This window comes from Carcharodon carcharias, chromosome 12, assembly GCF_017639515.1.
Source record: "Carcharodon carcharias isolate sCarCar2 chromosome 12, sCarCar2.pri, whole genome shotgun sequence".
Classification (NCBI taxonomy): Eukaryota; Metazoa; Chordata; class Chondrichthyes; order Lamniformes; family Lamnidae; genus Carcharodon; species Carcharodon carcharias.
The window spans coordinates 91,462,115-91,473,830 of NC_054478.1; the positions used below are offsets into that span (position 1 = coordinate 91,462,115).

At 40.9% G+C, this 11,716-nt stretch overlaps 1 protein-coding gene across 2 annotated transcripts in view; it reads right to left on the bottom strand.

Moving 5' to 3' along the window:
* Window positions 1-1,696, bottom strand: part of nckap1 (NCK-associated protein 1) — a 206,041-nt gene extending 204,345 nt beyond the window's left edge. For both annotated transcript variants that reach the window (XM_041200526.1, XM_041200524.1), the window contains exon 1: window positions 1,424-1,696. In XM_041200526.1, the coding sequence (XP_041056460.1) occupies window positions 1,424-1,528 (105 nt within the window). In that variant the 5' untranslated portion in view covers window positions 1,529-1,696. The remainder of the gene's footprint in view (window positions 1-1,423) is intronic.
* Between the last annotated feature and the right edge of the window lie 10,020 nt (window positions 1,697-11,716).

Genomic DNA, 11,716 nt, shown 5'->3' on the forward strand with positions numbered 1-11,716 from the left:
GCATTTAAATACATTACCAGTTTGACAAAAACATGCCTAGATTACAATTTCAATATATGGAAACATAAAGGAAGGGAACAGATCAGGTACACAATTACGTAACCTTGATTAAGTCTTATTAGATTGTTTCATTTAATAAAATATATAATGTTGTTTAAACTCCTGTAAAAAGTTGAATTCATGTGTTTTCTAAGTTCCACTTTGCAAAACTGCATTGCATCTTGCAACTTGATAATATATTAAGAAAAGCTGAGTTAAGTGGATATCATAATGATAGTTACTAATTTTTCCAAGTAAAATACACTTTTAAAACTAAAGTTGTAGATCCATTTAACAGAAAGACCGCCCCCCACCACCACCCAAATGACAAGACAATAGTTTGCAGGTTGAATGGGTTAGATTACTTTATCATACGTAAAATGACACTTATTTATTGGGCCACAGACATTGTTCATATAATAATTGTACTGTACCCATATTTTAGTTCTCCAAATGTCCATCAAACCAGTCACATCCCACTATTGTTAGAACATTGGCAAATACACTCTCATCCAGTGGATGATTGCCCCCCACTCAGGTGTAAACAAGTGCATTTTTATTTTAATAAGTTTAAATATTTTCCACGAAGCAGTTGTTTAATAATGTTGAGAGAAATTTTGTAGAACTTCCTGTGTGAAACAATCAGAAGCCACATATATCCGGCCCAGAAAAAGCTTGAGGTTTATGTTGGTCTCCCACAGTTCACTGATTTGGTTTGATGTAACTTGATTTAACCATACTTAAAAACTCACACATGACTTAAAATTAATTCATCTCAAAATATTAAAATAAAACAACTAAACAAAATGAATCCATCTCATCTTCCTAAACATCTGTAACTAAGACTGCATATTTATAAGCTTGTCCTTGATGGGGGTAAAATAAGGATCTAAATTTCTGACGGCCACAAATTTGCTGCACTCTCTGTTTAGACAGTTGATCCAGACAATCAAACATTATTCAACTTAACTTGAACGAATTAAAAAAAATAAATTTAAACATTTGTACATAAAAAGTATATTGAATGCAACAGGCACAAATATCTCCCGAGAGGAACGCTAACTCTTCTACATTATTGTGCTGCAAAAACAAGAAATAGATATTATTTCGTAATGCGTTGACAAAAATTCAGCCGGATTTCAAACTCAAATGATTCTCAGAACTGGTTGTGTGGAGCAGGCGCCCGACTGAAACTACTACAGGCCAGACATTGAATATGTATATATTACATATGTGTGTGCATTTATCTCCAGGATAATATGGATGAAACGCCACAGATCATTAGCTGGAGAACGAAGCCCGCCTATTCTATGCCTGAGGAATGCCTCCTGCTCTTTTTCTGTCTCTCAGGCAGCTCCAATGCACTTGGCCAGGAAGCACCTACCTTTTTGATGTTATAAATTCGAGTCAGCATACCAATCCCCCTGTCGTTCAGGATTGTCAGCTTCTCGGCGATCTTCTGTTGGCTTGACATCACGGCCCTGGACATGGTGCCGACACAGCTTTGTACTTCTTTCAACGAAGAAAAGGTTTTGCAATGCTCGCCGAGGCTGTTAAAAGGATGAAATCTCCATCACACAATGAACCTCCCTTCTCTCCCCCTCAGCTCCTTCTCTAGGTGGTGGCCCTCTCCCAAACCGAGGCTGCTTCCTCCGGTCCCAGCCGAGCTCACGTGACCGCGTCAGCCACGGCTCCGGAGCCTGAGCTCACTAGCGCCCCCCGAACTGGCTGACTCACCCGCTCCAAATAGGCGCCACAACCTGGCTGCAATTTGTCTCTTACATGTTTTCTGTTCCATCCAAGCTGGCAAGCAGACATAATCAATTAATTTCAATATAAAAAATAACATGCCGTTTTGGGAGAGGGACACGACTGACAGAAGGAGCGAGGGAGAACTGCTGCTTTGTAATCTTGAGAAGTCACCCTTTTTATGTTTTTCATTCATTCATGGGATGTGAGCATCTTTGGTTAGGCCAGCATTTATTGCCCACTCCAAATTGCCCTTGAGAAGGTGGTGGTGAGCTGCCTTCTTGAACTGCTGCAGCCCATGTGGTATAGTCACACCCACAGTGCTGTTAGGAAGGGATTTCCAGGATTTTGACCCAGCAACAGTGACAGGAGTGGAGACAATGATTTCAATGGGAAATTGGATGGACACCTGAGCAAAATACATTTGCAGGGCTAGGAGATAGAGTGGTGGAATGGGATTAACTGGATTACTCCACAGAATGCCAGCATAAGCTCAGTGGGCCAAATGGCATAATTCTGTGCTGTAGTTGTAGATTAAGGGTGTTTGGCAGAGTAATATGAGAGAACAGTACCACCCATGATATGATGTAGAGAGTCACATGATAGTAGACTATCTGTGGAGTAGAGTCTAATAAGAGCCTGCATGGGGACAGCACCCATACATAACAGTACCTTGAACAGTACCATACATAGATATGGTTTTAAAATAAACAATTTATGTTTAACATTACAAGCCTCTAGACCTCTTAGTGAGACACCAAACAATCTTTACAACATGGCGGCAGTGATGGATGGATCCTGAAATCTAAGAGAAGCTGGAGAAGGAACCCAGAGTCTCAAAGCATGAAGAAGTAAAGGAACTGAAGCCTGACCTGAGAGAAGTGCACCAAAGTTGAAGACACAGTTGGAGATTGCCTAAAAAGAAATTGAAGACATGGTTGGGAAGCACCTAAGTAAAAAGCTCCATTGCAGATGAAAAGGCTGAAGGACTCCACCAGGGCACATGGAGGTCCATTGCCAGACCTGATTGAAAGCAGAGTCAAGGAACCTAGCTAGATCACAAAAGGGCTGAGCAAAATTCAAAAAGGAAAAAAAGGCTGAGAGGCAGCAAAAGAATCCACAGTGCAGATGAAAAGCCAATCCTAATGAGATGTAGAGACAGAGTCAAAGGACCTGGCCAGATCAAAAGAACGCTGAACAAATTTCAAATGTAAAAAGAAAAAAAGGCTGAAAAAAAGAATGGAAGCGAGTCAACAGACCTAGCCAAATCACAAGAAGGGTCAGCAAAAAATACAGTAAAAAAGCTGAACTTACCTTTTAACATAGGCAGCTATCAGGATCAGCACATCCAGAGCGCAGCTGAAATAGCTGCAGCAAGGAGCCTACACCCAGCACCATAGCATGAGGTGGCTGAGAAAAAAAAGTTTTTAAAAGTAAAACCTGCAGGCAGAGTTTAAAAATTGCCTCCAGAACACTTTTCCACTTTAAAAATCCAGTGGCTAGCCAAAACTACTATTCTGAGGAGTTCTAAGTTTAATAAAAGACCCATCAGTGCAACGCGAGCTGGCCAGAACCTGATAAAGCGTGGGAAGAGCACAGTAAAAAAAAAATGGCAGCTGGGGAGCCATTTGAAGAGACAAAAAAATGTTATTGCACAGACATTCTTAAAAGGGCTACAACATTTAAGCAGTAACTGCTAAACAAAAATATTTTTAAAAATGGCCATGGATAGAAAATTAAAACTTCCAGACCAGTTTACACTAAAACAAGGCTAAACCATACCCAAGGCCTTGGAGAAGAACATTTATAAATTATCAGACTACCTCAGGATTAAGTAAGAAATCAGAAGTACAAGTTAATACATTTTTACACTTGTTTTGTCTATTTGCAGATGAAGTAATCATAAACCAAGGTATAGATGAATCCTCAACCGCATTTGATAAGATATTAAAAGCCTTTGACAAATACTTTAAACTCAAGTTGTAGAGAGCGCAGACCTTAAAAAAAAGTCTAGAACACCCCGAATGAAGGACTGTAGGAGACAAAGACAAAGAAGACACCAGAGTGAGGGAGACAGAAGATCCCAGAGCAAGGGAGACAGAAGACCCTAGAGCAAGAGAGACAGAAGACCTCAGAGAAAAACACAAAATGGTCACAGACATATCAGCATAATGAAATGCATGAGCAGAAGTGTTAAGTGCAGAAGAAAGAAAAGGCTCAGAAGCAACTGAAAGGCTAGAAATAAAGCTTTTTGAAATTGCTGATACAACAGCAGGTGGCAGTACGGAGCGAACAGCTGGCTGTGAATGAAGGAGATCTATCTGAGGTACCATAAAAAATCTTGCAAAACAAAAATGAAGCAATTCCACAGGAAAATGTTTGTATCAAATCTGAGTTGAAGGAACTGAACCAGAAGTACAACAATAGGCAGAACAGGTACTTAAAAAATAACTATCCTGAGAGACTCTTTGAAGAATCAATACATAGCCAGGGATAAACATGAGGAGCTAAAATAGATGTTGAAGACTACTTCAGCAAAAGCAGTGTTAAGCGCAACTTGAGTTAGCAAGAGGTGAACAAGAAAATAACCAATTGAAAGAACAGCTAATTTTCCTGGGAAAATGTGAAATTTTCCATTTCGGCAGGAAGAATAAAAGAGAAGCATACTATCTAAGTGGTGAGAGATTGCAGAGCTCCGAGATGCAGAGGGATCTGGGTGTCCTAATGCATGAATCAAAAAGGATAGTTTGCAAGTACAGCAAGTAATTAGGAAAGCTAATAGAATATTATCATTTATTGCGAGGGGAATTGAATAAAAAAATAGGGAGGTTATTCTTCAGGTGCACAGGGCACTAGTGAGACCACATTTGGAGTACAGCAGAAGAAACCTGAGGAGACTCTGTTGAATTAGAAGAAAAATCAAGACAAAAGCAATTGAGCTTCACAAAGAAATGGAAAACCTGATGAAGGACCTTCATATGCTACAAGAATCCCTTAGGTCAAAGTTATTCCTCTGGAAAATAACGAAGAGAAGAAAAATGAATTTAATGTCACTCTGAACAAACTGAAGAACCAGTTGGCAGAGAAGACTCAGCAATGTCCAACATTCCAGGAGGAAGCCAAGAGGTACAAGAAAGAAACTGAAGAGCTGCAAAAACAGCTGAATGGAAAAGCCATAGAACTTTCCAAGCTGTGAGCAGATAATGAAGCCATGGGAAGCATATTTACAGAACTGAAACAAATTAAGACTTCACCAGAGACAGACCTGGCCTACAGTGAAAAAAAAATGAAGGACAAAGCTGCAGACAGACAAAGGAAAGATAGAAATAAGATCGGAAAATGTAAATCTGACACCGAAGCTCAAGGAATTAGTGGAAAAAGCAGCAGGTTCCTCAAACTTACTGAGAACCACTGAGTTGTTGAAAAATGACATGGCTGAAATGGTGAAACAGGTAGAAATGAAGGGTAGAATTTCATGCCAGCATGACTTTCCAGTCCCGCCGAAGTCAATAGACTTTTGAACTACTCGCCACATTTTATGGCCCTGCCGCGCTGCAGCGGGGCTGTAAAATTCTGTCCGATGTTTCCATTTTTGAGATATCAACATCCAGCAAGGAGGTAGTGGACCTCATAGAAAAAGACAATCTGAGTCCACTCTAGGAATGAACAGAGTGCACGTTCCCTTTTGAAGGAACTGGACAAACCCACAGTGTCCAAACAAAGCAGACAGGTTGTCAATAAAGAGATTTGAAGGAGCGCATAAAACAAATCAAATGTAGACAACCAAGTGCCAGAACCGCAGAGTATTACAATTTCAATGTCGAACTGACAAAGTCAACCCAGAGTAACTGAGACTACCATTCCTCCAAATTTGACAGAATGAGATCTGGAAGAATTGTCAAGCCTCCAGACCATCTGAATTTATAAAGTCAGAGACTTGAGTGGGGGAGATGGGGTAACCAGTAAAGTAAAGATTACGTTGTAAATATATTTGGGCAAGGACTTGCGGGGAGGTGTAGGATAAGGGTGTTTGACAGAATAAGTGTTAATGTAGGACTGGAGAACTGTGCCCTCAAAGTATGATGTAGAGAGTCACATGATCGTAGATTGTGGAGTAGAATCTAGAAGGAGCCTGCATGGAAACAGCACCGATGCATGGCAGTACCTGATGGCTTAGCAATAAACAGTTTATGTTTAACCATACAAGCCTTTAGACTTCCTAGTGAGACACAAAACAACCTTTACAAGAGTAAATAGTAGTCATAGTATCATAGGTATGGAAAAGGACAAGAACAATATAGAGTAAAAATTCTTAACTGGAGGGGAGACAATTTCATTGGGTTGAGAACAGACTTGTTCCAGGGAAATTGAAATTAAAGATTGGCAGACAAAATTGTAACGGAACAAAGGGCTGCATTTGAAGAAGAAATGGTTTCAGGCAAACAGAGAGTATGAGAAGCTAATGACAGTTAACATAAAAGGAAATCCAAAAATCTTCTCTAGGCATATAAATAATAAAAGGATAGTAAGAGGACAGCTGAGGCTGATTAGGAACCAAAAAGACGATTTAAGCATGGAGGCAGAAGGCATGCCTGAATACTGATTCAGTACTTTGCATCCGTCTCTGCCAAGAAAGAAGACCCTGCTGGAGTCATAGTAAATTAAGAAGTAGTTGAGATACTGGATGAGCTAAAAATTGATAAAGAGGAAAGATTAGAAAGGCTGGTTGTACTTAAAGTTGGTAAATCACCAGGACCAAATGGAATGCATCTGAGGATATTGGGGGAATTAAGGGGGAAAATTGCAGAGATCATAATCTTCCAATCCTCCTTGGGTAGTGCCAGAGGACTATGGAATTGAAAATATTACACCCTTGTTCAAAAAAAGGGTGTAAGGATAAACCCAGCAACTACAGACTAGTCAATTTAATCTTGATGATGGGAAAGCTTTTAGAAACAATAATCCAGGACAAAATTAACAATTGCTTGAGCAACTGCAGACAACTGCAGGAAAGCCAGCACATATTTGTTAAAGGTGAATTGTGTGTAAACAACTTGAATGAATTTTTTGATTAGGTAACAGACTGGGTTAATGAGAATAATGAATTTGATGTGGTGTAAATGGGGTTCCAAAGGGTGTTTAGTAAAGTAGCACATAATAGACTTGTCAGCTAAAATGACATCCATGAATAAAAGGGACAGTGGCTGCATGGCTACAAGACTAGTGGTAAGTAGCTGTTTGTCATATTGGAGACAGGATAGAGTCAATGCTGTTGTGGGAAACTTTGAGATGCAGGGACTCTAAGAAAACGCGTTGGCCATATCATGTCAAAATTTACTGTTACATTGTTTTTCTATGCATTAATCATTTGAGTCCCCAACATCTGTAAAACTATGCATTTTAAGTGAAAAATATTAATGCTGGTAGGCATTTTTAGAGGCATGTGTAGTTTGAATCATTAGCCTTTAGCATTGCTAGAATTTCATTATGCAACAGTTTAATTATTTCATTCAAGCCTATTAGAAACATGAATTACAGAAAATATTACTGACAGGATATGGAACAAAACTGGGTAAATAGAGTTAAGAAACAGATTAGCCATAATTTTACTGAGAGACAGAACAAGTTCAAGGGGCTGAATGGCCTACACTTGTTCCTCTGTTCCTATCTAGATGCCAATGAATGGGGCTTAGCACACGCGTGCAAGCATTCATACATTAACCTCTTTCTCCAGTCAATTCAAACTAGTCTAGATCTCAAAGAACTATTAGTCAGTTAAATTAATGGCTCGCATAGTACCTCTCCGGTTTTCTACAGTATTTGAGGTTAAGTGTCATCAGGTCCAGCGACCTGATCACTCTTCAGTGCCTCAAACCCAGCTAAGTCTATTTATGCATTTACATCTAAAGCATTTGTACCTACCACTGTGAAAATGAATACAAAATACATACTTAGCATTTCAGTCATTCCCTATTCCTCAATCCTAACCCCCATGCTAAATCTTTCTAAGGAACAATGGCACTTTTCTGGCCTCTAACATAACTTATAAAGCTTTACCATGGGAATGCCAGCTGATCAGGTTTTTTTTCCAAATGCATTTTTGGCATTCAGTTGTGGCTTTGGTTAACTTCAGCTGTATCTGATATCCATTCCTGCAATGTTGCCATTGTTTTATACTTTGTGAGTTATTTATTTTTGAGGCTACTTTCCCTATGTACCTTCATTGAGTCATCTAGATTTCAGCTTAGCATATACTCTCCTACTTATGAAAATGACATAACATTTTTTCTGACTATATATTTAAATAAACTTATTTTTCTTCCCTATTACTGATTTCCATCAACCAGCACATCCCAATCTCCATTTCTGAAACCTTTCTTTATGCCTGAAAATTGAGCCCTTTCTTACAACAGGTACCAAGTTGGCTGCAGCAGTAATTTTCAGAACCAAATGAAATCTGATGATACGATTACAATTGATATCAATTGAGGGGTTGTTAGGACATGGAATGTTCCCACTAGAAACAGTGGCAGGAATAGAATCTATCATACATTTCAAGACCGAAATAAAAAAGCAGAGGAATATGGGGAATAGGACGACATGGATAGTTCTTTCTGAGACCTAAACAGTCACAATGATGGGCTGAGTGGCTTCCTTCTGTGTTGTGAAATTCCATGGTTCCTACACGGAAATCGGATATCATCTCAGAAGTACTGCTACTGATTAAATTCATTACTCCCCAGGATGTTGAGTAAGGAAGAAATTCTTGCCAGTACCCACAGCTATCTTTTCCCTGCCATATCTATTGAATAAAGTAACACACCCTAATTTTTGATCAATTATTATCATTTCGTAATATACATAGACTTTTTGTTTTAGGCATTGTGGTTGTGCTTCAAACAGGATAAATGAAGTTATTGACAAAACTTCTGGGATCTAAAAGAAACCTCTATATTCCTAGAGACTTTGGCTTTACATGACCCAAGTCTTGATCCTTATAAGATATTTATCGTGTTGGGAAGCCGAAAGAGGTCGCAGCCCTCACCCTCTCCCACATACATACATACTAACTCTCTCTTGCCAAACCACGCCCCCCACGCCCCCCCGCCTCACACACACACTCTCTCTCATTCCCATACACGCACTCATTCCCCCCCACACACATGCACACACACTCTCATTCCCCCCCACACACACTCATTCCCCCCCACACACAGACACTCACTTTCTCACTCCCACATACACACACACTACACTCTCTCTTCCCCCCAACACACACTTTCTTACTCCCACACACATATACACACTCACTCACTCATCCCTCTCACACACACACTCTCTTACTCCCACACGCACACTCATTCTCTTTCTCCCACACACACACACACTCACTCTCTCTCTCCCCCACACACAATCACTCACTTACATTCACTCTCTCACTCCCACACATACATTGCAATCAGCCTCTTCCTTCACTAACACCCCCACCACCACACCGACCACAACGACCCGGGGTTCCACTCCGCAGAGTCTCACTTCCAGGCCTTGCAGCCAGCCTCTCCTCCCTGGGGCCTCGGGTCTCTGTTCCCCCACAATCTGCTCCCCAGGCGCCACTCCGATGCACTCAGGAAGCACCACTCTATTGGATAGAGTGGATTTCAGCAGGGGCTGATTGCTGCTTTTCTTGATATATATTAATGGTTTAGACTTGAATGTGTTTGCAGATAAAACAAAAGTTGGAATTATTGTGAGCAGTGAGGAAGATAATAATAGACTCCAAGAAAGCATAGACAAGTTGATGGAAAGGGTGGACACGTGGCAGATGAAATTTAATGCAGAGAAGTGTGAAGTGATATATTTTGGTGGGGAGAGTGATAAAAGGCAATTATAAATAAAGGATACAAAATGAAATGGAGTGCAAGAACAGAGAAACCTGGGTGTATTTGTGCAGAAATTGTTGATGGTTGCAGGGCAAGTTGAGAATATGGTTAAAAAGGCTTATGGGATCCTAAGCTTTATAAATAGAGGCATAGAGTACAAAAGCAAGGAAGTCATGATGAACTTTTATAAAACACTAGTTTAACTTCAACTGGAATATTAAGTCTATTTCTGGACCTAGACAGAGTAGATAGATAAAAATTGTTTCCATTAACAGAAGGGTTGAGAACAAGAGGGGACAGATTTAACAAAATAACCAAAGGCAACATGAGGGAAAACAGTTTTACGCAAGGTGCACTACTGGAGCAAATTCAATTATGGCTTTCAAAAAGGAATTGTATAAGCACCTGAAGAAAAGAATATTAAAGGGCCATGGGAAAAGCACGAGAAGTCAGACTAGCTTAATTGCATGGTTTCGATTCACTAAATAACCTCCTTCTGTGCTGAAACCATTCTATTATTCTATGATTCTATGATGGAATTCTCACTCAAAGATTTACCTGACTATGTGGAAAATTGCCCAGGTATGTCCCCAACACAAGAAGCAGGACAAATCCAACCTGACCAATTACCACCACATCAGCCTACACTCGCTCATCAATGAAGTGATGGAAGGGGTCATCAACAGTGCTATCAAGCAGCACTTGCTTAGTAATAACCTGCTCACTGATGCCTAGTTTGGGCTCCGCCAGGGCCACTCAGCTCCTGGCCTCATGAGAACCTTGGTTCAAACATGGACAAAAAAGCTGAACTCCCGAGGTGAGGTGAGAGTGACTGTCCTTGACATCAAGGCAGCATTTGACCGAGTGTGGCATCAAGAAGCCCTTGCAAAACTGAAGTCCAAGGGAACCAGGGGGAAAACTCTCCACTGATTGGAGTCATACCTAGCAGAAAGGAAGATGGTTGTGGTTGTTGGGGATCAAGCATCACAGCTCCAGGATATCAGTGCAGATGTTCCTCAGGGTAGTGTCCTAAGTCCAACTATCTTCAGCTGCTTCATCAATGACCTTTCTTCCATCATAAGGTCAGAAGTGGGGATGTTCGCTGATGATTGCACAATGCTCAGCACCATTCACGACTCCTCAGATACTGAAGCAGTCCATGTCTAAATGCAGCAAGACCTGGACAATATCCATGCTTGGGCTGACAAGTGGCAAGTAACATTCGCATCACACAAGTGTCAGGCAATGACCATTACCAACAAGAGAGAATCCAACAATCGCCCCTTGATGTTCAATGACATTACCATCACTGAATTCCCCACTATCAACATCCTGGGGGCTACCATCGACCAGAAACTGAACTGGACTAGCCATATAAATATTGTAGCTACAAGAGCAGGTCAGTGGCTAGGAATGCTGTGATGAGTAATTCACCTCCTGACTCCCCAAAGCCTGTCCATCATCTACAAGGCAAGTCAGGAATGAGATGGAATACTCCCCCCTTGCCTGGATGAGTGCAGCTCCCACAATACTCAAGAAGCTTGACATCATCCAGAACAAAGCAGCCCACTTGATTGGCACCACAGCCACAAACATTCATTCCCTCCACTACTGATGCATAGTAGTAGCAGTGTGTATCATCTACAAGATGCACTGTAGGAATTCACCAAGGCTCCTTCAACAGTATCTTCCAAGCCCATGACCATCTAGAAGTACAAGGGCAGCAGATAGATGGGAACACCATCATCTGGAAGGTCCCCTGCAAATCACTCACCATCCCGACTTTGAACTATATCGCCATTCCTTCACTGTTGCTGGGTCAAAATCCTGGAACCCCCTTCCTAACAGCACTGTTGGTGTAACTACACCACGTGGACTGCAGCGGTTCAAGAAGGCAGCTCACCACCACTTTCTCAAGGGCAACTAGGGATGGGCAATAAATGCTAGCCCAGCCAGCGAAGCCCACATCCCATGAATGAATTAAAAAATGATGTAATGTAAAAACATCTGAAAACTGAAAATATAATAGCAGTCAGCGCAGATTCCAC